This window comes from Accipiter gentilis, chromosome 19 (genome assembly GCF_929443795.1).
Source record: "Accipiter gentilis chromosome 19, bAccGen1.1, whole genome shotgun sequence".
In the NCBI taxonomy this organism is placed as follows: domain Eukaryota; kingdom Metazoa; phylum Chordata; class Aves; order Accipitriformes; family Accipitridae; genus Astur; species Astur gentilis.
The window spans coordinates 4,415,303-4,441,344 of NC_064898.1; the positions used below are offsets into that span (position 1 = coordinate 4,415,303).

The 26,042-nt window shown below is 44.2% G+C and overlaps 1 protein-coding gene and 1 long non-coding RNA gene across 13 annotated transcripts in view; one reads left to right on the forward strand and one right to left on the reverse strand.

Moving 5' to 3' along the window:
- Positions 1–324: 324 nt before the first annotated feature.
- Positions 325–13,408, reverse strand: LOC126048390 (uncharacterized). Of its 3 annotated transcripts, none has more exons than XR_007508851.1 (4): positions 13,256–13,408; positions 10,986–11,568; positions 9,492–9,573; positions 325–1,720 (listed from the first exon to the last, which is right to left on the reverse strand). It is a non-coding gene; the product is annotated as an uncharacterized LOC126048390 (long non-coding RNA). The 3 variants fall into 3 exon arrangements; XR_007508852.1 differs by having other exon boundaries at positions 325–3,211; XR_007508850.1 differs by lacking the exon at positions 10,986–11,568.
- Positions 13,164–26,042, forward strand: part of KATNAL1 (katanin catalytic subunit A1 like 1) — a 43,527-nt gene continuing 30,648 nt past the window's right edge. The window contains exons 1-3 of one of the 10 annotated variants that reach the window (XM_049823301.1): positions 13,572–13,631; positions 21,766–21,849; positions 22,792–22,967. In XM_049823301.1, coding sequence (XP_049679258.1) covers positions 22,806–22,967 — 162 coding nt within the window. In that variant the 5' untranslated portion in view covers positions 13,572–13,631; positions 21,766–21,849; positions 22,792–22,805. Of the gene's footprint in view, positions 13,270–13,571; positions 13,632–14,323; positions 21,850–22,791; positions 22,968–26,042 lie in introns of those variants that run through there. The other 9 variants (XM_049823297.1, XM_049823298.1, XM_049823300.1 and 6 more) reach the window with 9 other exon arrangements.

Sequence of the window (26,042 nt, forward strand, 5' to 3'; positions counted from 1 at the left end):
GGTTGCCAGATTTCTTATGTTCTCTCTCCAGGAAGCCAATTTTGTTTCTAAGCTCTTGAGAGTAGTCCAGCTACATCTTTTGCGCACTCACTGCATCACAATAAAATGCTGCCTAATTGCTGCCTCAGCTGAGTCCCAAAGGTGCTGGAGTTTGTCTCTAGGCTACAGTTGTGGACAATAAACTCTTCTCAGACTGGAGTTAAGCCTTTTTATTATTTAAATCTGAGTCATGTAAAATTAGTTTACTAGCAAGTAACCCACAAAGATCTAGTATGGAAAGAAACTCCCACATATTGTTTTCCAACACGATGAGAGAATGATCAGATACAAAGATTTGCAAGCAGCTCGTAATACAAGATGTCATAGAAAGACCAATATTTAATTCAGCCAAAAAGACATGAGAATGTTTCTGTAAGCCTAGGAGTTACTCTCAGACCTCGGCTGTTTGGTGTTCTTTAGCTTCAAATTGAAACTGGTGGTACGAAAACTCTCTTTTTTCCCTCTAGCTTATCCATAACCTGAAATACCTATGAAAGAGGAAAGGCAGCTGTAGATAACAGATGCCAGATGAATAAGAGCTTTCTGTTCTCAGTCTAGCACAACAGCCAGAGGATTCAGTGAGCATTTTGCTACAAAATCATCAAGAATATACTAAGACTGGGTGGCTGCACCTCAATCAAGCTTGAGAAGTCCCCTGCAGCAAGGGACAAATGGACAATACAGGGAGTGAGAATGAGCAAATCCTCTTTTTCTCACCAGGACCATATTCAGCCATCCTCAATAGCAGAAGATGACATCCGTACGCTGCATACACAGGCATTTTCTCCCTTCATGTTCCTTATTTTAATTTGTATATTTAAGTGCTTATATTTCTGTTGTAAAATATGGCTTCTGATGATAGGGCATACTCCATGGACATTGTAGCAGAAAGACTTATTGATCATTTTTGAGACTCTAATTCCTTAAGACAACATTTGTTTTGGGTACATTTGGTGCTGTGTGCCCAAATCCACAGCCTTAATTAGGCAAAAATGAAGCTAGAAGAGACCTCTAGATTTCCCCCAAACGGTTAAGACTGTCCTTTAATTAGAAAAGGTCAGACATGATAGCAGAGAGCTGACACAGTCTTTGCGGTAGTGTTGGCAGCGCATTTGCAACCTGGGACACTCGTGAGCGAGGACAGCACACATCCACATCAGGGCAAGCCGATTCAAGTGGCTCTTCATACGGCTCCTTTTGTCAGCACAGAGTGCGTGCGTAACAGGCAGATGGATCCATCTGCAGTTACTGCAAGGAGACTGTTAACCACACACCATCCACTCACTGTGCAGAGACCCCTCCTGTTGCTGGGGTGTCTCATTCCTCATTTAGATTTGTCTTGATCACTTCTTGAGAACGTAATGGCAGACACGGCATGGACAGCAGAACCTTCATTACTAATTGTGACGCATAAGACAGGAAGGATGCACAGGTCTGAAGTCGATTTTGGCAGGCAGCAGTTAGAAAAGCTAGGACGCAATTTCAGCCTTATTCAGATCAATGGGAATTTTGCCACTGATGTCAGTGGGACGAAGACTTCGCTCCACATGTCTGCCTGTAATCTGAGAACATGTATTCTGCAAGTCCTGGAGACTCAGTGAAAACGGGACCCCACAGAGTTCATCTTAAATTCATTGTTTGAAATAAAACTACGTGGATTCTTTGTGCCCTTTTTAGTTATCTGTAAAACAAGTAAGATAATGCTTTGAGTGCTAAACAATACAAGGTGTGTAGGAAGACATAATATCTTTTATTAGGCCAACCGAAATAGTTGGGGAAAAACAGGCAAGCTTTCAGGCTTGTCTGAAATGCTTTGAGATGCTCTGATGAAAGGTGTTCGAGCTGTGCAAGGGATCATTAAATTACATTCTTCCTCTCTCTGGAAATCATTTAGTGATATTTCAAAGGAAAGATGCTGTACAGAAATAACTGATTTCTATTGCAAGTGCTGTCTGGAGCTAAATATCTTCCTTCCTCTCTCTTTATGAACTAATCTAAAGAAAAATATGTTTTAAATTAACATGTTAAGAATACTTTTGTGGTATAATGTATAGTCCTGTTAAATGTTCTGTGTTAAGGGTAACTCACAAGATCCTTAAGCAGATTTCAGTATACACAAACAAAATGGCTGGATTTCTTTTTAATGCATTGCGGGAATTATGAAAGTTTCACTGTAAAGAAATTAGAAAGCATGGAAGGTCTGTGAAATTGGCAAGTGAAAAAAAAAAAAAAAGGCAGATAAGAGTCAAAAACTACATTACGGTTGTAAACACTGCCTAACAAGCCCCCACATTTTCAGTATTGAGTGTGGGCATCATGCCTTCAAAAGCTGTGAACCAGTTAGTGTCCATAAAAGAGTGACAGAAACAACCAAACACTTAACCCCCTCCTCTTCCCAGTTTACCAGGAAGGACAGAACAAACTCAGAGCGCTCACTTAAAGTTAGCCAGGGGTGACAGACTAACATTATGGTATTGAAACTGTGAGCGCAGCAAGATATATCAGTGCCATCACGGAATCAGTGGACCACTGAGGTTACTGGGGGCCATGAAGGGGTAGGTGAGGGAGGTTTAACTGTACATAAATCCTACTACTATCACTTCACTAGTACTTCAGTCCAGTGCCAAGACACAAATGATGTCAAGAACAGAGAAAACTGAGGGGGGAAACAAGTAAAAAGCAATTGCAAGGAAGGATGAAATAAACTGTTGTTTGTGTCTATTAGAACAACAAGCAATGGGGATAAATTGCAGCAAAGGAGATTTACATTAAACCGCTAGACAACTGTCCAGGATTAAGGAAAATTAAGCATTGGTATAGACTGCCTAGAGAAATGGTGAAACTTTCATTACTGGAATATGTCAAAAAGGGCTAAAATAAACACCATCAAAACTTTCACTACTGATGATCATCCACTGAAGCTGAGATTAGACTTGGAGATTCATCTGAGAAAGGTTACGATGTATGACCAGGTCTTCCTGGATGTATTCTCTTTTTTCCCCCTGGAAATGTGCAAGATTTTCTGTATGTGTGAGATTTTGAGATGCATTCCTTTGAAAATATTTGTCTAAGACCGGAGGTGCCATTTATCTTCTGAAGCGCCTGTTCCTCTCCACTGATCACAGATGCAATCACAGATGACTGGCTTGGTGTGGACACCTACTTATTGAATCTGTGAAGTCAGATGAGACAATTACCATCCTTAATGACAAATTGTGTCCTTTCTAATATATTCCTAGATATAACACTCAAATCTCCATTATTCATTCCAACTATAATTACTTGTTGTGCCCGTATGAGGTGGCACCCATAACATATAATCATAATGTTATTTATTGTCCTGTATTAGTAATTTTGTCATATTATACTTAGATGCCATATGGTGTGATGAAGAATGAAATGAAGGTTTCCTATGCAGTGGATAGAAAGCTTCTAGACAACAACTAGTATAATCTATTCCACTTTTACATTCCATTCCATTCCTACTGAGAATATCACCGAAGTGTATGGTATCTCAGGAAGGAAAATTTTATTTTTAGATCTAAGAGCCAGCCAAAGCTCTGCTGAGTTGCAGGTAGAGCTACTAACTAGGAATGTAAGCGGCTTTATTTCAGCAGTGTGTATGAAACACTAATGTGCTTCTGATACACGGTATTAACCACTTCTGTTTTCAAAGTCTGTACACAATTAACATATGTACTCAGCTAATCTGTACGGACCTATGTGTTTATATTGTACTCATCCTACCACAGGACTAAAACTGGGCACTTAAGACATGCCTACACCCTGTCGTACACTGAGGTCAAGGGAAAAAGCCTGGGCACCCAGTTGTCCCCTCCGCTTAATTGTTACGGCTCTCCTTGGGGACCTGTTTAGGTACATCCCATGCATTCAAGATAAGACACGGATCTTGGGTAGTTCACTCTCGGGATTACCCCCAAATGGCAATAAGGCCAAGAACATTATATTTGGCTCCCTCAGAGCCATCTTGTCTTTCAATGCTATTCCCACAGGCTCCGCACTCTTGGAAGTGCAGAGGAGGGACACCACAAGGTGCACATAGGAGATCCAGGGCACAGGGCTACGTGGCGTGGACTGAGCAGTCCGTAGTAGCCCTAAGCAACCTGGGTGTCAGTCAGCATGCACTGCTGAGCCTTGGGATGGAAAACTGCTCCCTCTCTTGTGTGGATACACACTTTGGAGCCACTTGCAAATAATGGCACAGGGAGTCCGCCCCATTCCAGCCAGCACTGCACTGAACTGTGGTGCTGGAGGCAGCTTTCGTAACGTAGAAAGGTGCCAAAGGACTGTCTCAGTAAGAGAGGGATTTTTTTGGTGTCTCAGCAAAACAGAAACCCAGAATACAAACAGCAAAGCTGACCAGGAGAAACAGCACAGGATCACCTTCCCCATCTTGAGAAAACTGTAGAATATTATTCTACTGTTCTTTTGGACCATTTTTTTTTAATAACCTTTGTTCTTCTTTTGTAACTTGTAATTATGGAACCCCCAACTTTGTATCTTCTTATGCACAAATACCCTCTTCATACATGTATTTCTCCACTGCAAAAGGACGTGAAGAGTTAAGGCTCTGTACTGGTTTTGGCTGGGATAGAGTTAATTTTCTTCACAGTAGCTAGCATGGGGCTGTGTTTTGGATTTGTGCTGGAAACAGTGTTGATAACACAGGGATGTTCTCCCTACTGCTGAGCAGTGCTCACACAGAGACAAGGCCTCTTCTGCTTCTCCCCCCACCCCACCAGCGAGCAGGCTGGGGGGGGGCACAAGGAGTTGTGGGGGTACACAGCTGGGACAGCTGACCCCGACCGACCCAAGGGATATTCCAGACCATGGGACATCATGCACACTATATGAAACTGGGGGAAGAAGGAATGGGGGGGTGTGTTGGGACTGATGGCGTTTGTCTTCCCAAGTCCTCGTTAGGCGTGATGGAGCCCTGCTTTCCTGGAGATGGCTGAACACCTGCCTGCCCATGAGAAGTGGGGAACGAATTCCTGGTTTTGCTTTGCTTGTGTGCATGGCTTTTGCTTTACCTATTAAACTGTGTTTATCTCAACCCAGAAATTTCTCACTTTCACCCTCCTAATTCTACCCCCAACCCCCTGGGTGAGGAATGAGCTGCATGGGGCTGAGCTGCCTACTGGGGTTAAACCACGACAGGCTCATTTTGTAACTTCAATATTATAAAAAAATGCATCGAGCATGAAAATTGAACACAACACTTCCCCTCTCCCCCACCCTTTTTTTTTTCTTTTAAGTTGATATGAAAAATTATTTCAATGAGGAAACACACACAAGAAGACAACAGCATATATAGGTTTAGCTCCAGCTTAGCATACAGAAGTTTAGCTACAGTTATGCTTCCTTGTGGATTTTAGCTTTTCCTTACTTGATTCTTTAGGAATGTTTTCATTCTTACTTTTACGGAGAAGGACCAGAAAGAGGTGAGTACTTCATCAAAAAAAGCAATTAGCCAGGTAGAGCTATGGAAGGTCACAGATAAATACAATTAAACAATTTCTTCACAGGTTATTAAGAAGCCTACCTGATGACTACTGAACTTTAAAAAGCAGCACAAGATGCCATGTAAAAATTAATAACTATTAAAAACTATTAACAGTTCTTTCACCTCATTGGGTTTGTGGCCAGGATTCCTAATACATGCTTGTTTTAAAATAATACTGGTTTAAAACAGGATAGTTCATTCTGTAACAACACAAAATACCTTAACTGTGAGAGTGTCCTAGTGGTGGTCACTAGTGGCACCAAATCTCTCTGAAATGGAACGGCTTTTAATGATCAGAAAATGAAGTTTTAGTCCATCGTGTGCAGCTGAGTGTGAGTGGTTTTAGAGGTTAGTACACAAGACAACTGAACCTAGCTTGTTGTAGTCTGCATTTCTCTATGTACAAGGAGCAGCTGTGTAGCTTGTTGGTGGGATTCAGCTGGCCAAATGCAGAGATCTAATATGAATATCTCGTACAGTTCATATGAAGCACCATCTAAAAGGCCAGATTTTCCAATGATTTTGAAAAGAATCTAAGGCAACTAGCTCATGTGCAGATGTCTACACTGTAAACCATTCAAGTTAGGTAAATTGCATCCAGCATGTCTGTTGAAACATTAGCAGCTCTCGGGGGAGAACTTCTTAAGCTACTCAAACTTCATTGCATTTGCTTTATGTTAGTGGCAACACCATGCTTTTAGGCTTATTTATAAAGTTTAGCATACCTTTTCATGGTATGTTTGTAACTCCTCTAAATTATTTTGTTTAAATTATGACCATTTTTACATGGATTACAGAGATATAAGGCTAGATTATATCTTTCTTAGTGTTGCAAACCATAATAAACTTCCACGATATTTGTGAAACTGTAATGGTAAAAATATCACGTACTTGAACAAAACAATGCTTAGATACAAGACTCAGCCTCCTTAACTTACATCCCGAAGTTGAATGTATCTTTTTCTTGGTGGCACACTTGGCAAACAGGTCCCTGAGTTCAACAACTCATTTCCACCTCTTGCTAAAGCTCATCACTTCCTCAGGTATGTAGGTTTAGCTGTTTACAAGGTCATGCGATAAACCAGATCAGAGACGTGATCTAGGTTAAAAGTAACACCTTCTTTCTCAGGGTTCCTTTTAACCCAGATGATTTCACCAACCTAGTTGACAGTGCCACCCCATCAACAGCTGTACTAGCACAAGCGACAGAGTGATACTCAAAAGCAGAGGGCAAGAACAAGTGTTGAGGGGCGGAGACCAGTTAAGTCAGTTTTGTTACCAAGAAAAAGATGCAAAGAATAGCACAGAACAGCATTCAAAGTTGAAGAGGCTCCTCCAGATGATAATTCAGAGCAGAAGCCTAAGATAGTCTGAATTGCTCTCTGGAGGAGCCTCTCACTCCTTCAACTATGCAAGGCATCTAGGGAGACACGCCTCCTAATTTAGGCATCTAAGTTAGATGTTCAAACGTAGGCAGTGTATATTCCCCCTGAGAATGTGAATGGGATGTTATAATACTTTAAAATATGTTTAACCAAAGCTGTGATACCAATGTCTGTTCTTTTATGAGATACTGTTCTTTGTGCCACTGACCCTCTACTGACACAATCAAGTTTCTCATTTATTAGATAAATGAACAACATTAACAAAATGCACATCGTCCAAATACAGTTTAAACTTTGAAGTTTGAAAAAGTTTCCCAATTTTACTCTCAAAATATGAACCAGATTAAGTTGTTCACATGGAAACCACTGCATGTTCCCTATAGTAATTGCATTAGGGGACCAGAAAGGGAAAAGAGATTTTTCACAATGTTCACCAGCATATCTTATTTACCTTTCTAGCTCTCCTTAAACATCTTTTTTAAAGTTTTCATTTAGGGACTTTGGCTAAACTTCTACCTGCAATTACATCTTGCCATTTACTAGGTTGCTCCTACCTACTCAAACCTTTTTACACATTCAGTGATGGGGGTTTAAGAAGTTATCAATAAATGAGAGAAGTTGTTCTTCCAATGCAGATGCATGGCCTCTGGTGTGCTTACTTCCTGCCCTCCTGCCCTGCAGCATCTTGACGGTTAGGCACACAACACAACTTTTCGGTGCATCTTTCTTCAACATAACCACCTTCATTGCCATTGATCACAGCACCATTCAAAGAACTGTTTGAGACAGTAGATGTAGCTATCTTCTGTTCTGGATAAATGTGTTTACAGAAGTGGATTGTTAAAGCCAATTCATCTTCTAATATCTTGTACTGCAGAACTGGAACTAACATGCCTAAGAAATAAAAAATGCTGGGCAAGCCATTAATATGTATTAGACTGTGCTTTGTTTATTCTAGTGGTTTGGGCATCTAAACAGTGTGTGCAAAAAGCTGCCCAACAGCTCCCTTATTTGAAACTGCCACTTTTAAGTCAGAGAAATATCTACAGAGGAAGGAGAATAATATATACCAGCATGACTTAAAATTAATGGCTGTGCCTGAGTTAACAGGCTCAACTGATGTGTTTGGTTCAAAGTATCAAAGCCTAGTATCCCACGGTTTTGTATCCATTTCCACTTAGCCCTCATCACTTCAATAAAACAGTTGCCTATGGGTCATACGTGGTATTGCAACTGTGCACAGAAGTAGGTGCTCCGAGTAGCACTAAGCATGGAGTTCTCAGTCATTTTATGCATGCAGACCAGGCAGTTTGGCACCAGGTGAAATTTTTAACAGTGAAGTTCTGCCTACCTTGTGTTCAGCAGGGGCGCCAGCTGAGCCCATCTTTTCTACCATGCTACTTACCACGAAACTAAAAGGAACTCAGTTACCATTAAGACCTCCACCCTTTTGCAAATGTAGTTGAAATTGGCCAATGAGATTCAAAATTACTGCAGTGGGACAGGCAGTGTGCAACTCCAGAAGTGTCACATCTTTAGCAAACCAGCCTAAAATTCACACCCTACCCATGAAAGAGTTATACTGCTGAACACTTTTTGCTTAATTGTGCATCATGGGAGATTTCCTCTCAGTTGTCAACCCTAGCAGACAGATTAAGGGAACTTTGCCACTTGATACTGTCTAGTGGTCTGCCACAGGACTGAGATGATGTGAATAAACTTTTCTTTCCCTGTCCCAGTTTTCACTTAGCAGTTGCTGATACACAGCTCCCTGGGCCTGACCCTACTTTCTCTGAGGTTTCTGTCCAAGTCTCCTCTCTCTTTGTTTTGACTGCTGTAAGGTACTTTCTTATTCCTTCTCCAAAGAGTAATGCTCTAACATAAGCAAAATGCTTCTGCATGTTAAGTATACACAGAAAAGAAACACCGTATCCTAGTTCCTGTTAATTCTTCTAGTTTCTGTCCACAGACTCAAAGCAGAAGAACTGTTTATTTCAACATACCATGGGCTTGCTTCAACCCATCTCAAAGACCTGTCCTCTCTTCTACTTGTATTTTCCATTAATCTGGCATTGGCTTGTTCTCCATCATTTTAATCAACCTAGTCATAACTGCTATGACAACTTTATCTCTCTGTGGCCCTAACAATGCAACAAACACATTAGGTGGGACTCCTCTCACCTACCTTCAGGCATCTACAATGCAAACACTTATATTTGTGCTGATCAGCTAAGTCTGCTATAAGCACTGGAAAAAATGAAACACATTCAGGGCACAGTCCACCTTGGTCAAAGCGGGAATTGTATCCCTGAGTACCTCTCTCTCTCTCTCATGAAAAAACTTAGAGGAAAGCTAACTCTGAGGCAAAGGTCTACAAGACATATGTCTACATGACAGATGTCTACATTTGACCAGATAAATACAAACACCCGTGTCCATTCCTACTCTCACTTTCTGGCTTAACTGAAATCTCATTTGAAAATCAACTGCTTTCCCTTGAACTGTCCTCTATTAACAATTCACAGCATTTTGAGATGTACCTTGTGTGAAAGATGTTGACTAAATCCTTCTGTGTTGCCACTCCATCACAATTTCTCAAGGTTCAGGCTCTGAGGTTCTTTCCTGGGAGAGAAATTGGTGGATGTGTCATACTGATAAATATCATACCATAAAAATATCTGTGCAGAAGAACAATTACTATGTGTGTATGAAAATTAACAGTGTGTGTCTACTGATGCCTTTACCGAGTTGTGCATAACTTCCCTCAGAAGGTTAATGCCCATGAATATGTAACATGCGCCTTCTTTTCCCTATTGCTTCCCTATTGTTTTTCACCTTCCATTATTACAGCATTTCTGAACGTAGCCTGTAAGACCATTGGTAAAGAGTTATGTCTGCATGTGAGCATTAAAGATTATTATGAAGGCACAATAATTCCTGTAGTCTAGTTAAATATAATTGCAAGGGGAAGGGAAGACAAAAGCAAAGGGCAGTTCATAATTCATAGACATCTTGTATGTTTTCAACCTTGTCCTGCAGAACTTTGTGTGTGGGAGGAGGTTACAAATGAAGCTCTCTGCTACTTTGTGCTAAAAGCCTGTGTCAGCCATCAGAGTTAGACACAGTCTATGGAATTTATGTAATGATAACCAAATCAATTCAGAAACCAGTTGTGTTAATCTGACACAGACCCTAAGAGCAGATAGCTTCAAACTTATCTGACAGTGTCTGCAATTACTCTAGCTGAAGAGACACTTTTGAACCAAATCAAATGTTCATGGCAAAAGAGTTACATTAATTTATATCATCTTCTGATTGAACTGACTAGAATAAATCACAGGGAGAGGGCACACAATCAGCTCTGCTGGCAGATTTGCAGATCGCTGGAAAGGGGCATGTTAAGTCTCTGGGGTTTGGCGGTGAGTAATGCTCTCCTCCACCAACAAAGCTGGAGCCCGCCTAACCACACCCACCAACATCATGTCTTACCCAGAACGGCTATGTTTATAGCCTCTATCAAAAAATAAGATATAAGCTGTGAAAATATACTGATAGCAGAACAAGTTTCAGTGGCTTAAGTCTCACACCCCTCCCAGCAATTTCTTACCTTCTCTTTGCCTGAGATTACTGCCTCACAGCAGAGTCAGTGGAATGAAACACATGCAGTAGTCCCAGCTGCTTCAATACAAGGTCCAGCAAATTAGCTTAAACTGCTGATAAAGATGACTTTAATGCCATATTTTGTATTAAAATGGATTAGAAACATTAGTTTTCTCCAGTCTGAGACTGTTGTGGAGGCAGGAACCTTCAGTAAGGAGGCAGAATAGATGATCAGGGAAGCAGTATGTTTTGCATCACTCCAGTCAGATTTGCTGGAGTTTGTCCGACTGCAACAATAGGAAAGGCTATGAAATGCCACAATCACGGCTACCATTCTTTTGCCTTATTAACGAGTCCATGAACTTCTGATTATCTGGCTGGACTAAATGACCTCCTGAGGTTCCTTCCAACCTGAATTATCCTGCAATCCTTACCTATACCTAGCGTGCAGGGCTAGGAACCTGGAGATGCAGTCCTCTTCCTGCCGACTCAGTCACTTAGCAGATCTTGGCAAACTGTGCAGTCACTTAGCAGATCTTGGCAAACTGTGTAGACCAATGCTTACCAAACTTTCCCTCTGAGGGGTCCAACTAGGGTGACACTGGTATTGTTCTTGTGTTGAGCAACTACTTTTCAAAGGGACGTCAGCGGTAGTATGGGTACCCTCTGCCACTAGGAAGCAGCCCCACTCGACTCAAGAATCACTAAAAAAAGGGACAGGCAAAAAAATCCCAAACCAAACAAACAGAGATTATGACTAAATAACCAACCTCCTCTGTGTCAGTTTCCTAGCTGGAGGATATGGTCCTCAGACAAAGCAGTTAACGTGTTGCCTAATGTGATAAGAAGCATATAGTCTTGTGGGAAGGGATATACGGTGGTGCTGGGAGCAGGCTGCTTATGGTTTGCTCACCCCGAGAAGTATTGGGCTCTATAAGGTCTGGACAGCATCTATGCTTTTGGGTATATGAAAAGCCAGCAGGAATTGATGTCATGGGCAGGCAAGTTTGAAGAAATCTGGAAAAAGGGGAAACCAGAGTTGCAGCTGTTATGAATTCATCACGATTTTGGCCCCAGTTCTAAAATACTCACAAAGGCATAAGAATCTCCACATGATTTTGAGGGAAGCAAGATCTGTAGATATACGAGTGACACATTCAGACATGCTGTATTGTTTAAGAGGCATACTGAGCTTTTAGTTTCAATCCCTGCTCTTTCACTTGTGTCAGTTAACATTTCTGAAAACCTTATTGTGAGATACAACCTCACGCTGCTACCTTAAGGTAACTACAATTGACATTTTCCGGAGAAATCACATGTCATTATCGGGAGCGATCATCAGTGGGACACTCTCAGAGCTGTCACAAGGCAGCTCCAGCAATAACGAGTCACTGCAGTGGTGCAGCTGCATGCAGAAACACGGCTCAGATCTGCTGGCATCTCAATGGGCTGCTCCTGCCTCCGTGTCTCCTCTGCCTTCTTGCGCCTGCAGCAGCTCTGCAGGGTCAGCTAGTTCAGGAACTTGATCCAGCTGAATACTGGTAATTTTTTGGAGAGGCATAATTGGCTTTCCACCAGATCAGATCCCAGGCTTGCTCTGCCAGATGGCTACATAAGCGTTATTGCAGTGTAAATAACAAACAGGGAAGCGTAGCCACCATCAGAGAGGAAGGCAGGACTGCCCCTTTTGGTGGCAATACAGACATAGGCTGGCTTGCATTAACTGAAATGACATCCTCAGCGAGGTTTATAACCGCATTACTCCCCTTGCAGGGGCCAGGCTGTTCATATTAACCGTGAGATGCACAGTTCAGAAACGCTAGGTAACCTTCACCCTCCGCAGACGATACAAACTGGGTGGTGCCGTCCTGGGAGGCTGCCCATGATCACCAGGTATCGCTTTGGTCCAAGGAACGGGCAAATCCCCAAATCTGTTCCTTTGCCGTCACATCAAAGCAACGAAACCCGCTCGCAAAGACGGTGTCGAGTCCCCAAATACGGGACAACCGCACGTTTTCCCTTTCCTAGCCGCTCCTTCGGCTGAAGTGGCAGCAGGCGAGGTTTGCGTTCTGAGCGAGCGCCTTCACCCACTAAACCCTCAACACAGGAGGCACACAGAGGACCAGAGGAAGCCACACCGCAGCCAGCCGGGATGGCGTGGCGTGTCGTGGCGTTTCGTTTCTCGCACTTCCACCCTCCTCCCTCGCCACTTCAGCTCCCCGCTCCCGCCCTTAGAAGGGGGAAGGCTCTCAGCCTGCCTCATGTTTTAAGACAAGAGATCTTCCCAAGGACTGCCTAAAACGCAGGTTGGGGCGGGGGGCGGCCGGCACCCTAAGCCATCCCCGGCCACGCAGCGGGATTTTTTTTCCCCTTCGTGTTAAAACTCGCCGGGAAAACCCCACCCTTTCCCCCCCCCCCCCCCCCCAACCCTGACGGGCCGGGGCCGAGGCCGCTCGGCAGAGGCCGATGCCCGACCGCTCGTTCCGCACCGGGCCCCGGGGACCCGGCGACCTCCCGGCGGGGGCGGAGTAGCGGGATGCCGCTCCGTCCCCTCGCCGCCGCCGCCGCCATGGCAACCACCCGTCGCCGCCCGCCCCCCCCCCCCCCCCCCCCCGTGCTTCTCCCCCCGCTCCTCTCCCCGTTCTGACAGAGCAAGAAGGGCTGCGCCCCCCTCCCCGCACCGCTCCCGTCCGCGGACACGCACCCCGGCTCTCCCAGGTAACTGCAGGGCCCGGCTTTACAGGGCGGCCTCTCACGGCCGGCGGCGGATCGGACCTCGACCCAACGGGGCCGCCCTCCCGCCGCCTCCCTCAGCGCGGCGGCGGGAACGGGGCGAGGGGGGGGGAATGATAGCAGCGGGGAGAGGCTGGCGGAGGGCAGCCCCCCCCCTCACACAGACACACCGCGGAGCCTGCTGGGAAGTGTAGTCCGCGCTCCCCCCGCCGGGCGCTGGGGGCTGAGGGGAGAGGCGGCGGGTGAGGACTACAAACCCCAGCGCGCTCGGCGGCGGCGGGAGGGGGGGGGGAGGGAGGGAAGAAGAAGATGGGTACCGCGGCTTTGCCTCCGCAGAGGACACTGTTGTGAGGAGGCGGCGATGGCGGGGCGGGGGGGGGGGGAAGCGACGATGACTCTCTGTGAATGAGGGCGTTGAGGCGACTCGATTCTCCGGAGCCGCCTGTGAGGGGGATGGCGGGGCCGGAGCCGCCTGTGAGGGGGACGGCAGGGCCGGGAGCCGCCTCTGAGGGGGACGGCAGGGCCGGGAGCCGCCTGAGGGGATGGCGGGGCCGGAGCTGCCTCTGAGGGGACGGCAGAGCCGGGAGCCGCCCGTGAGGGGATGGCGGGGCCGGGAGCCGCCTCTGAGGGGGACGGCAGGGCCGGGAGCCGCCCGTGAGGGGATGGCGGGGCCGGAGCTGCCTCTGAGGGGACGGCAGGGCCGGAGCGCTGTGGATGGGGATGAAGGGTGCCCGTTTACCACTGCCGGGAGCGGGAGGGAGGGACAAGTGTGGACGGGGAACACGGTGCCTGGGGTGGGGGGGTGCGGGAGGAGGAGTATGAGGGGCGGAGGGGCGGCCTGCGGTGCTGAGGGGAGGGTTGCGGCAGCGAGGGAGGGGTATGCGGCAGGCCGGGCTGGGCGGGAGCACGGTGGGTCGATGGCTGCGGGAGGAGAGGCGTGTTGCGGGAGGAGGGAATTGCCGGGGTCGGGGGGGGGGGGGGGGATGCAGTTAGGAGGGATGCGTCCCGGGGGAGGGTGGGTTGGGCGGCGTGTGGATGGAAGCGGGGGACTCTGCTGGAGGTTGAGGAAGGAAGGAGTACGAGGAAAGGGGCAGTTGGGAGCGTAGGTGGATGGATGGAAGGGGAGAGATCTGCTGGAGGAGGAGGAATGGCTGAGCAGATGCAAGGGGAGGGCTATGCGTAAAGCAGAGTGTATTGGAGGGTGGGTAAATGGATACGGAGGAGGCAGCGGTCAAAGAGAGCCAGGAGCTCGTGGCCCTGGAAAGTTTCCCCAACCAGTTCACTTTATAGTCTGCAGTTTCATGTGTCCTACCACGCTTTGGCTCAGTTGAGCTTGTTGCACTAGGTGATCTTTACATGAGCAGACACAGCATTACTTTTTTAAATAATTTTGCTTCATCTCTATTGTGCCCACATTTCTGTCATGATGTCAGTATTGGCATTTGTCTTTCCCTCTCCGTTTCCTCTGATGACAGTTCTAGTGTTATCCTTTATCTTGTATTCCCCAACGGGCATGAGGGGGAATAAAATTACAGTTCTTGTTCCATATCATATTTAAAATGTACATATTTATGACTGGTATATTAGAGGTAGTTGTTTTTTCTTCCTGAAAATCTGCGTCTTAAAATCATCAGTACTTCCTTGTATATGAATATTGAATGTCTATTCCTAATACAGTTTCAGATGTCACAGAGATGGGCTTCTTTCCAACGGATGTTTGATTTTTATTGCAGTTGAGGGGTTTTGGGCGGTTTCTTTTTCTTCTTTCCCTCCACCCCCGTGTCAGTTATATCCTAGGCAGGCTTAGGCTTCTTGCAGCTCCTGGTACTTAGCAGACTGCAGAAGCGAACATCGCTGCTGCAGCACACTTCCAGGGTGCTTTGCTCTCGAAGACTTGGGCTTTTGAGCAGGTAATGGAGAGGAATGGATCTTGCCCTGAGCTAATCACAGTCTCAAGATAGAAAAGTAAATGGAAGACAAGGAAACAACAATAGGCCTTTATCTGGTTTTCTGTGTAAATAATTGCAAAGAAAAAAAAAAAAGCTGATTCTTCTGTGGATGAGCTGAGAAATCTGAAGACTTGATGTCTGTAGCACTAACAGCAATATGCATATAAATGTATATTTTAAAGAATATATACGATTCTTTAGAACAATTTAAAAAAGCAAAAGTCTCATTAAAAAATACATACTCATAGTCCTAGAGAGCCAGTTCTTTGGAATTCAGAGGGGAATTTGAAAGGTGGAAAAGTATTCAGGCCTAAATTCTGACCTTATGAGTCAGGGTTATAAACACATGTGTGAGTCCATTAAACCTGCAATTATTCATGGAAAGTTTATCTGGGTTGCAGATTGGCTGCGCTAGGAATGTAGCAGCACCAGAACTGAATCTTTGTGGAGCTGACTATGGTCTGGCAGGGCTCGTGAGCTGCAGCGCTGTGGGAACATGGATATATGCTGTATCCAGGGCCAGGTGCAGAAGTAGTTTAACTGCCTTTCTTGGCACAGAGCCCGACCTAATAAACACTTTGAACCCAAGCTGGCTCTGCACAGACCCGTCTTGGGAGTCTTTGGTGGCACGTTTGCTCTACCAGAAGGGCTTACACATGGGATGTGCAGAGAAGCAAGTGGCTCCACAAAGGGACAGAGAGATTGTTGCTCTGGGCCGAGTTCCACTTTGTTGAGCTCTGGACAAGTCCTGCAGAATCCTTCAGGTATCTGAGCCCTGCATTCTGTCAGAGGAGGGGTTGGTCACCTCAGGGCTGGTGCCACCTGAACACTGGCTTGGGTTTGGTGTGGTACTAATGCCAGAAGCCCTGGAGACTGTGCTGGAGAGAAGAGAGAGGTGTGGAGCCAGCCCGGGTCCATCAGGGCTGAGAAGGAGAAGAAGCTAGCAAGCCTCTTGCTGCCTAAACTGTTGTGTGTATGGAGTTGCGCTCCCTAGAGTGCCCCGTAGTGTTCGTGTTAGCTGTTTTCATTTCTGTTACCCAGCCTAGCTGACGAACACTTCGTTACTCTGAATAATGGTGATGTGACCGTACAGATATGCCTGAAGCCGGTACGTGAGCTGCTCTGGGGAAGGACACATTTTGCTGTCAGTTTTAGGAATAGCACAGCCATCTCTGATTCTGCTCCTTCTAGTTCCTCAGAAAATTGTAGTTCAAAGGCTTTGCAAATGGCCATTTCATTCTCCAGGGTGCTTTCTGTTTGGTGCAATAGTATATAATCTCTAATTAAAACACTGACCAACTGTTTAGTGTTTCTTACATATTTGTGTTTACCGTTAACTTGTGGTGAATGTCTTCATTTGAAGATTTTTTTTTTCACTTGCGTTTAAAGTAACATTCAACTCTCCCTTTCAGGTTAGCTCTCAGAAGATTCCACAGAAAAATAGTTTGAGACCTATGTGCATGCTGCTTCTCCTTCCCACTTCCATACACATTTCCCCATTAACTCCACATCTGCTATTTCAAAACAGAGTTTCAGTGCAAAGAAGCCAAAAAACAGTTAACAGAAAGCAGTTAACTGAATTGAAAGATCCCTCGGTGCTGGGTTTCCTGGACCACAGGGGGTGTGTATGTTTTCTCTGGTGTGTGTGCTGCTTTGAAGTGACATCTCAAACAGGGAGTGAACACTCCAATAGCATTACCTGCTGCAACTCCTGGTGCCCCTGCTGCGGTTGTAGCCTTTCTTGTCACTGCTGATGCACACAGCAAAAGGAAAAAAAGAAAAGTGCACTTGCGTAGCACACTTCTCGTCTTTGATTCAAATAGCCATTTAAATGTAGTTTAAATCCAAATGTGCTGGAACTGAGCCACGTTCTTATTTATATATATATTTTTAACAGGAGTTGTGATCCTGTGAGGTAATGATTGTTCGCTTCCACACCAGTCCATGGGACCACAGCTGCAACTTTAAACAAAGCCAAGTTAACGGGAAAGACAGATTTGGCTGTGGAACTTGGCAAGCCTTTTGTTTGTTTGTATTTTATCTGACAATGATCAGTTAAAATGTTGTTTTTGTCGTGCGAACGTAATGCCTGCTAATTGTCTGCAGCATCAGCGATTGCTTCTGAACAGGGACAGTTAATTATTAGAAATGAAGACCAGTTGTTCTGCACCCAAGTCAAAAGAAAAGGGATAATCTTTCTGATAAAGCAGGCGAGATTTATTTAAATTTTTTTGAATAATTACATTTTTAAATAACTTAGTCTTAAAAATAAAAATACATCAAGCATATGAAAAAGAAATACAGCCTGTATTTCCGTCAGAAATAGACTTCTGTAGGCTTCTAGTAGGAATTGCATGTCATGCAGGGAAAAAATGCTTTTTTCTTCCTCTGATAATGTTCCAGTTAGTGTTGCAGTTTATGCTTTTCCAGGTAAGGTATCGTCATATTGTTGTATGTCTCTATTTTAACAAGTTTTAACTTTGAAGAGAAAATGGAAAATAGGATTGTTGTACTGTTTTAAGTGAAAACATAATCGAGGGAGAGGAAGCTGTTTGAAACTGGTCAGAGCTGGCTTACAAAAACAATATGGCCTTAAACTAAGAAGGGTGGGTTTAGATTAATTGTAAGGAAAAGCCTCCAAGTAGTAAGAAGAATTTGAGAAAGGAACAACTTCAGTTCACTGCTTAGACTCTGGTAACAGAAATGGGTGCACACAAAAAGTGGAAAAATCCAAAAATCAAAACCTCTTAACACTGGAATTTGCTTCCTTGCTTTGCTCTGTGTGGCAGTCGACCTGTTCTGGGGTTGTGCAGCAGCAGAGGGCCATCCCAGCTCTATTTTGTAGAAGTGGAAAATGTATAGTCGTACCTCAGCACTGGATTTCAGAAGATGGTGCCTAACACTGGCTTTCTGTCTTGTGACGTTAGTTGGGTCTCTTACACTGCATTTTGGGATGCCTGGCATCATGCTGCATGGCTGATTTACAGAAAATGAGAAACAGAATTAGTAACCAGTCTTCATCTGTGTATGTCCAGGCCTTTCCAGATGTTCAGCTGTCCATTCAGCAATACTGCACAGCTGCTGTGACGTGAGACCATATGTCCAGCAATCTCAGGGAACTGTGGAAAATTTTTGGTCTGCCTGGCTAAAATTTTGGTCAGAGCAAGACACATGTCCAGAAAAAAACAGGTATATTGTAGCCTTATCAGTGAGGGATTAACGACTGATTTGAAGAAAAAGTCTGATTAGTAGGCAGTAAATAAGGCTTGATGCAACTATTGAAACAATGAGAGTAAAGCAGAAATGAGTAACTGCTCATTTAATGAGTGTCAGTCCGCCCTGTATAAGAGTCGAGTGTCTGTGGAGAAAATGGGCCGCAGTTGTGTAACTGGTTGTGTCAAAACACGTAGGCATGAAAGCGACATGTAAAGACAGCAGAGATGCCTTTCATTTTGGCACTTGCAGAGTAGAATGTTCAATATCAAGCAACAGGAAAACCCCTGCTACAGCCCCCATCTATAGGGAAAGGCATTTATTGCCTCTGGTAGCACTGTGGTGAGGTTAAGTGGGAGATAGGCTGAAGGAGGGCAGTCGTCCTGCATTCCCACTGGTGTTGCTCACAAGTTTGGAATAGTGTGCTAAACAAGCTGTCCTGCTTTGCCCACCATTCACACAGCTAGTCTTATCTGCCTGTGGATATGTTTGTGTGTGTATAATGCTTTAATGTTTAAATAAGAGACTGTCTTTTGGATCTTGGTCAACTGTGCGTTGCTTTAGTTCTGGGAGAAAAATTCTTTTCTGACCTCAGATAGGGATCAGCTCAGCTTATGTTCCAAAGAATAGAGATTAATATCCCCTGTGACCTTTTAGCCTAGTTGCTGCAGGGTTTTTCACAAGTGGGCTTAAGACCCCATGTGTGGCAGCTATGCCGACATGAATGTCTGTAATGTCTCTTCTTGTCAATGATCCGTGAACTAAGGAATCTCCAAGGATATCTTGATGTGCCGTGGAGCTGTTATGGTCTAGTGCAGGAAAGAACTATGCAATGATAGAATGAAAAGCTGGTGTCACAAGTAATGTGTAAGTTGTTCTAAATGTACCTGACAACAGTTGTCCCTGGCTGTGTATTTACTTAAAAGATGTGGCTGTGATATGGTAGGAAACCCAAATATTTAAACAGAACCCCAAGCAACAAAAAACAAACAACAGAAGTGCTATTTATGACTTCTGTATTTCTGGTTCCTTGGATGTTTGCAATGTTGTATGAACTCTGTAACGTAATGTAGAACAGATAATAAAAAATAAGTATGTAACATGAAAAAGCCCCCTCCTAGTTCAAGTTATTTCTTCCTCCCCACCCCCGGCACTGAAGAGTGAGGTTGTCCAGAAAACAATCCAGGAAGGAATTCTTTCCTAAAAATAATTTTTCCTTAATTTTGGCTGTACTTGTTTTGACTTACTTTGGCTATTCTGAACAAACGTTGCCATTGCTGGTGCACGTAAAAGGTTTGTAGTTTGTTTAAAGTATTTTTAGCCATTAGTTTAAAATAGCCAGTCTTTTTGCAATAGGACCTCAAAGAACTGCCTGGGGGTCAGGGGCAGCACTGATTTAGGACTGAGGTCTGCAGTTGCTGTTTCAAACATGCCTGAGTTATATTCACCGTCTCAAGCTATATTACCTGCTTTGGTGTCTAGGGTAGGTGATAAGTAAAAATTAAAGTGCCCGAATCCAAGAGAAAGCTCCAGAGGCTTTTGTCAGCCTAGCTCTGGAGGCATCTACTGCTCAGTAGGTACGTACACTTACATCCACCAACCTCCCTGTATGCTCCAAGTGTCAGTGCCTGTCAATGTTTAGAAGCTCTTCAGCATGACACGCTGGGCATCAAGCTCTTGCTTAAGCTTCAGTGTCACCAGCATGACCAGCTCCTGGTTGCTGGAAGAAATGGGAGACTCTCCTTTGGTGTCCCCCTGCAGTTTTAAGACCACGTAAATTTTTCTGCCTCCCACTTCCCAGCTCCCTGTGCTAACCACTCTTGTGAAGTGAGCACGTGTTTGTGTGGCTGCTGTGCCTTGCCTCCTGCCCATGGTTGGCCCAGCTTCCACTGGAGACAAGGAGGTTGTCTCCTCTGGTGAGCGGGGCACTTTTCTGGGATTAAGGGGAGCTGGATGCGAGTGTCAACCCTCTTAAGGCAAAAGGGAGTTAAACATGCCTGCAGGGTGGGAACTAGCTGTAATAAACAGATACGAGAGATTGCTGCAGTAAGTGCATGTTCTGTTTGATGGATTTCTAGGAATTGAATGCAGCAGTTCCTTAGAAATATTTTATTTACTCTCTCTTTTTTGCTACATGTGGGGAAAACCTCCAGAGATTTGAGGACCATTTTCCTTATGGGGACAAGCTGGTTGTGTAGCAGATCCTAACCTGGATGTGTTTGAAGACAGGGCAATGGATTCTGCCCCAGGCAGTGTGTTGTTCGTTTTTAAGTTGACTCGTCAGACCTGAATGGGTTGTAACCTATTTTCAGCTCCTATCGTTTTATCAAATTCCAGTGCAATGTAAGTGACATCACTTTTTCCTATCAGTTATCATCTTCTGTATTTTAAAATTAAATGGTCTTAATTGCGACAGAGCTAGAGCTCTCCACCAATGTATCCTGCCCTTCCTCAGCACCGGGAAAAAACAAAATTAGGGTTGTTGCCCTTTCCACCTTAGTTCTAGTCCTGCCCAGAAGTTTGTAACAGCCCTTGGGAATGATCTGCAACCTGAAACGTGCGGCACAGCACGAGGACGAGTAAGCCCCAATGCGTCTTGCTGTACTTGGTGAAGTGCCAGCTGTGGGGTAGCAGCGTGTTCTTGCCATCAAAGTCTTCAGCCACATGGAAGCTCTGTGGCCTGTGGGTTTAAGTGAGGGTAGCAGGTTTCCACGGCTTAATTGCAGGGAGCAGGGATGACGGGGTGGTGGAGCAGCCCTGGTGTGCAGCTGCAGGCAGCAGGAGGGACCGTCAGTTTGGCACTCGAGAGGCAGAGCGTATGTTTGCTATAGGCAGCGTTCAGGGAGGGCAGAATGAAGGTCGTGTGGATATATGTTTAACTTATTGTCAGAGGTTTGACCTCTGCCAAGCGCGAGGGAATACAAAGGCACAAGATACATCCTCCTTAATGCCATCTTGATCTTGTCTTGTCTGTTGTATAAAAACTACTAACATTTTTATAACCCGCTAGGCTGTGAAAGGTTGTTTCTCCCTGTTCTGGCTTCTCTCTGCTACCACCTGCTCCTACTGCACGCATCCCCGTATCACGGGCTGTCTTCAGCTGCGCAGCCTGATCTGTGTGCTGCGCCAGGCTCCGCGCCCTGCTCTCTCCCCGTCTGGCTGTATCCCTCCTTCCCTGTTTCTTCTCCACCACCTTGGTCTTGCCAAAACCTCAATGCAGCTAGTGGATGACCCTCCCGAGCTGGCCTCCCCCCCTTGGTCAATGCAACTCTCTGCATTGGGTAGCTATGAATCATAATTTTTTATTTTTGATTTCCAGAGGTTTATATCAGGGTGAATGTCAGGGACCCCACCTGTCCCGAGTCAGAGGACAAGGGAAAGGAACTGATGCTCTTTTTGTGTGGTAAGGACCTAGACTTTGGGTCATGTGGGATTCAGATAAAGGGGTAGGCACTGCTTTGGTCTTGAACCTTAAGTACAAATCTAGCTGTACAACATAGCTTACTTTTGAATGTGTGGTTTAATATTGCTTTCTTGAATGGTTACTGGGAAAAGTTGGACTATGGGTTTGCCTTAAAGTCATGCTGCGATTTACTACTTGTATAAAAAAGTTAGTAAAATGTATAAATCTTACATTGTTTTGGGGACTAGGGGAAGGTTGTACTTTGGGAATCACTTACTGCTTTAAGAAATCTTAAATTTGGATTGCTAACTCTGCCATAAATCCCAGAGTGACATGTTAAATTTAATGAAAATATCCAAGTCAGCATGTAGATGTTGGGTACTTTGAAAGAATATTTAAACAGAATGAGGCTCTCAACTTTGTCTATAGTAGAGCTGTCATTCAACCATATTGTAATCTCATTAGGGTGAGGGCTCTTGAAAGTGCTAAGTGCAGACTTCCCTGATGCTGGCTGGCACATTTAGGCACGTATGTAATAACAACAGTATAAAAAGCAATTTAATGCCTCCTGTGATTTGTGATTCACGGGTTGATGGCTGCCAGTATATTGTGGTGATCTACAAATTAAAGTTTGGCTTGTTAGGTTCAGTGGGGGCAAGGCATTTAATTTTCTTGCATTAATTTAACAGGATTGGGGCCAAAGGCAGCAAAGAAGTTGTGTTTTTATCACTATAAAAGAGTTGTGATTCATGATCTCAAACCTTAGGCTAGTAAAGAGATACTTCAGGGCTAAATGGTGGAAAATGAGGGGGACTGGACAGGAATGGGGGGGTGGAAAGACATAATTCAGCTGTGAGAGGAAAAACAAAACTAAAGTGTCATGGTCTGAATTATTCTACAGCATGTAAAATTCATTTTTCTGATTATTATGTTCTCTTTTAGACTTTTGAGTGAAGATGAATTTAGCAGAGATTTGCGATAATGCCAAAAAAGGAAGAGAATACGCACTCCTCGGGAATTATGACTCTTCTATGGTATATTACCAGGGTGTCATCCAGCAAATCCAGAGACATTGCCAGTCAATCAGAGATCCAGCAATTAAAGGCAAATGGCAACAGGTAAGGTGAAATATGGTTGCCTTTATTCTATTACTTGATATTTGAAAAACACGCTATACTTCCTAAACCTTTTAAGATGTAGAGGATGTATACTTCAGTTAAGTTTACAACATTTCTTTTACAATATTTTGTTGATATTTATGGGAAAATAATTTTTGTGGAGCATGCAGAAGTAATTCTTTTGTTCTTATTGAATCAATTTTTTTGTTGTTTTCACTTAGGATGTCTGGCTAATCACTGCTCTGTTTGTGGTGTGATTGTCTACTTTGGAAAAACTGTTTTGCTGAGGGCTTCCTTTTGGTGTTCTATCTTTTGACCACCTAATGTCCAGTAAACTAAGATGTGAGCGGATGGGTTAGCATCACTACAATGGTTGTCTGAGTAGCAGTTAACTATAATGGTACAGTGTGCAAATTCAGATCAGGTTTCTAAAACTCCAGGTAATACTCTTAGCCTGAGTCTTGCACACATGCATCTCCCTGCTAAGCAGAGTACTGTTGAACCCAAGGAAGTAATTCGCAGGTGAAATGTAAGAACTCTCATTTAACACTTTCCGTATTTAAGTCTTCCTTACATTTTGTCGTCCCATTTTTCATTGTACAAAATGTGCTCCATTAAGAAAAAATAAAAATTGGAGGATAAACATATAAAGGTGTATTCCAGAATAAAGAATTCATGTTGCATGAATATTACATTTTGAAAGAACATAGCTCCTATAAAAGGTATAATTTTGCAGTAAGTAGCTGAAGAGATGATTACAAGAAGAGTTTTTCTAAATATCATACGTTTAAATGGTGTCACTTAAAATCAGAAGCAAATTTTTCCTTTTTATTACAGGAGGTGCTTTGTTACGGTTTTGTGCTTGAAACATCTGACACTAACAGAGTATTTTGTGTACTGATAGCTACAACACTGTTAGCAATCATTTTGCAATGACAGTACTATTCATAGGTATTTATCATAGAACCCTAAAAGTCTGCTTATTAAAAGCTTGCAAAGCATGTGCGTATACAAGCAGCAGGGATAGTGCCTAGCTTTCCTCGTGGTGTAATAAGCTGAATGTTGTATTCAAACTCCTCCCCACCTCAGGGCATGCTGATAAAAGGTGTTCATGCCCCATGTGTGTCCTTAGTTTCTGTCAAACCTGTAACTGACGTGAAGGTAGAGCATGAAGCTTTCCTTGTTCTGCAGCTGCATCACCGCATTGCCTTCACTTCTAGTATTTAGTGTTTCCTCTGATGACACTGATTCTTCCATTAAACTTTTAACAGCTCTTATCTTGTGAAGGTTACTTCAAGTCTCATGATGTTGTGTGTTGTTTGAACTGCTTCAGAGAAGCCTGTGTACCATGGAATGCGTGCTGCACATTGGAGACAAGCCTCAAGTAATAAAGGACCATTAACACAGTTCACAGGATTATTCCCTGGGGAAGGCAGCTGGCTCCTTAGCAGAGGATCTGAAGTTGGCACCTTCTCAGAAATTATCCCTTTTAGGTAAAACTAGAATGGCCCCTGACAGTGTCCCATAAATGCTTTAGAGAACTGTCCCCAGAAAGATCAGCAGCAGGTGGGGTAGCGTCTGTCACGCTGTGCGCTCATGTTAATTCTGAGACTTCCCAACACAGCGGTGGCAGATGAGCTTTGTCAGACTATTGCTTTGCTGTTGCTGGTGCCAGTCTCAGCTCAGGAACAAACAGCAAAAAAGTAAGAAGTGTGATTAAAAAAAAAAAAAAAAAAAAAAAGGAAGTCCTTCATCCCCAGGCAGTTTGCCTTCTCAGTCATTTATGGGACTACCCGTAGCACTGGGAACAAAATTATATAGCCCTGAGAGCAAACAATGCAGCCCTGGAACCACTAGCTTTTCTATACCTGCGCCTGAATGGTTTGGTGAGACCTATAGAGGTAGACTTGCTTTCTTACCCACTCTTGATAAATAATTGTTGTGCTTTCACACTCCTTGAGACAGACTAAGAGGGAGTCTGATGATCTGGATGTTAGCACTGCTTTCCAGCTCCAACAGCAGCTACATCCAAACTGTCAGTCACATTTAGTAGCTGTCTGACAGACAGCCTGTTCTGAAAAAAATCAAGCCAAAAGTCGGATCACAAGAAGCATTCTCAATATTAAAATAATGCGTAGATATTCTTTTTAGATCATTCTCATGAAAGAGCTATGCCATACAGATTACGTAGGTTTAGCAAAATTCAGGTCTAACCCGCTTGGTATCAGTAATGTGCAAAACCAAAAGATTCCCATACCTGTATGCTTCTTGCAAGCGGTACCAGAAGTAAAGCAACCCTTAGGTCATGGTTAAGGGCATGAATGCAGTTGATTTTTACCAGAAATTCTGTCTCTTCTGGCATATGGAACTAGCCTGTTCTTTAGGTTCTTTGGTTTCTCCATTCTCTGAGGAATCTGAGGAGGATAACACCACTGGTACCTTTTGGAGGTGGAGTTTAGCAATCTCTAGCAGACACTGAGTTGGTAGAGCTTTTACTGTTGGGAATGGTCCACAGTGTGAACGTCCATGTAGATAAGTGCTCACAGGAGAAGATTGTTACTTAAACCAGTTCTTCTCCGAGATGTACTGTCTGCATGCACATTCACAATCTTGAACCTCCTGAAGGATTCCTGGGACACCAATGCTGAGGGGATCTGGCAGTATGAAGCATGTCTTTCCTTTCTGTACTTCTGTGCGCAGCGCATGAACAGGGTATTTGTCCTACTGGTACTTCTGAGGCAGTGAACTCAGTTTCAGGTGTTTGTGTACATGTTCGCTCATAAAATAGGAATGTTCATATGAGTACCATCTCAAAGAATAGCTATAGCCCTGGCTCTGCAGCTGACCAACTCATGCCTGTTACATGAACCATTGTTCTCCCTATCTGGTCATTTCTCTATAGTGGGTGCTCCATCCTGAATAGGTACCTCGTGCTAGGTGGATCTGTTTTGTTGCCTTGTATACTACACAGGATTTTTCCAGCAGTTTATTAAGCAACGTAGACCAGAGGTGAACCAGAAATAGTTGGGATTTTGGGTCAGACTCCCAAACACTCTTGATCTACCTCTCTTTGCT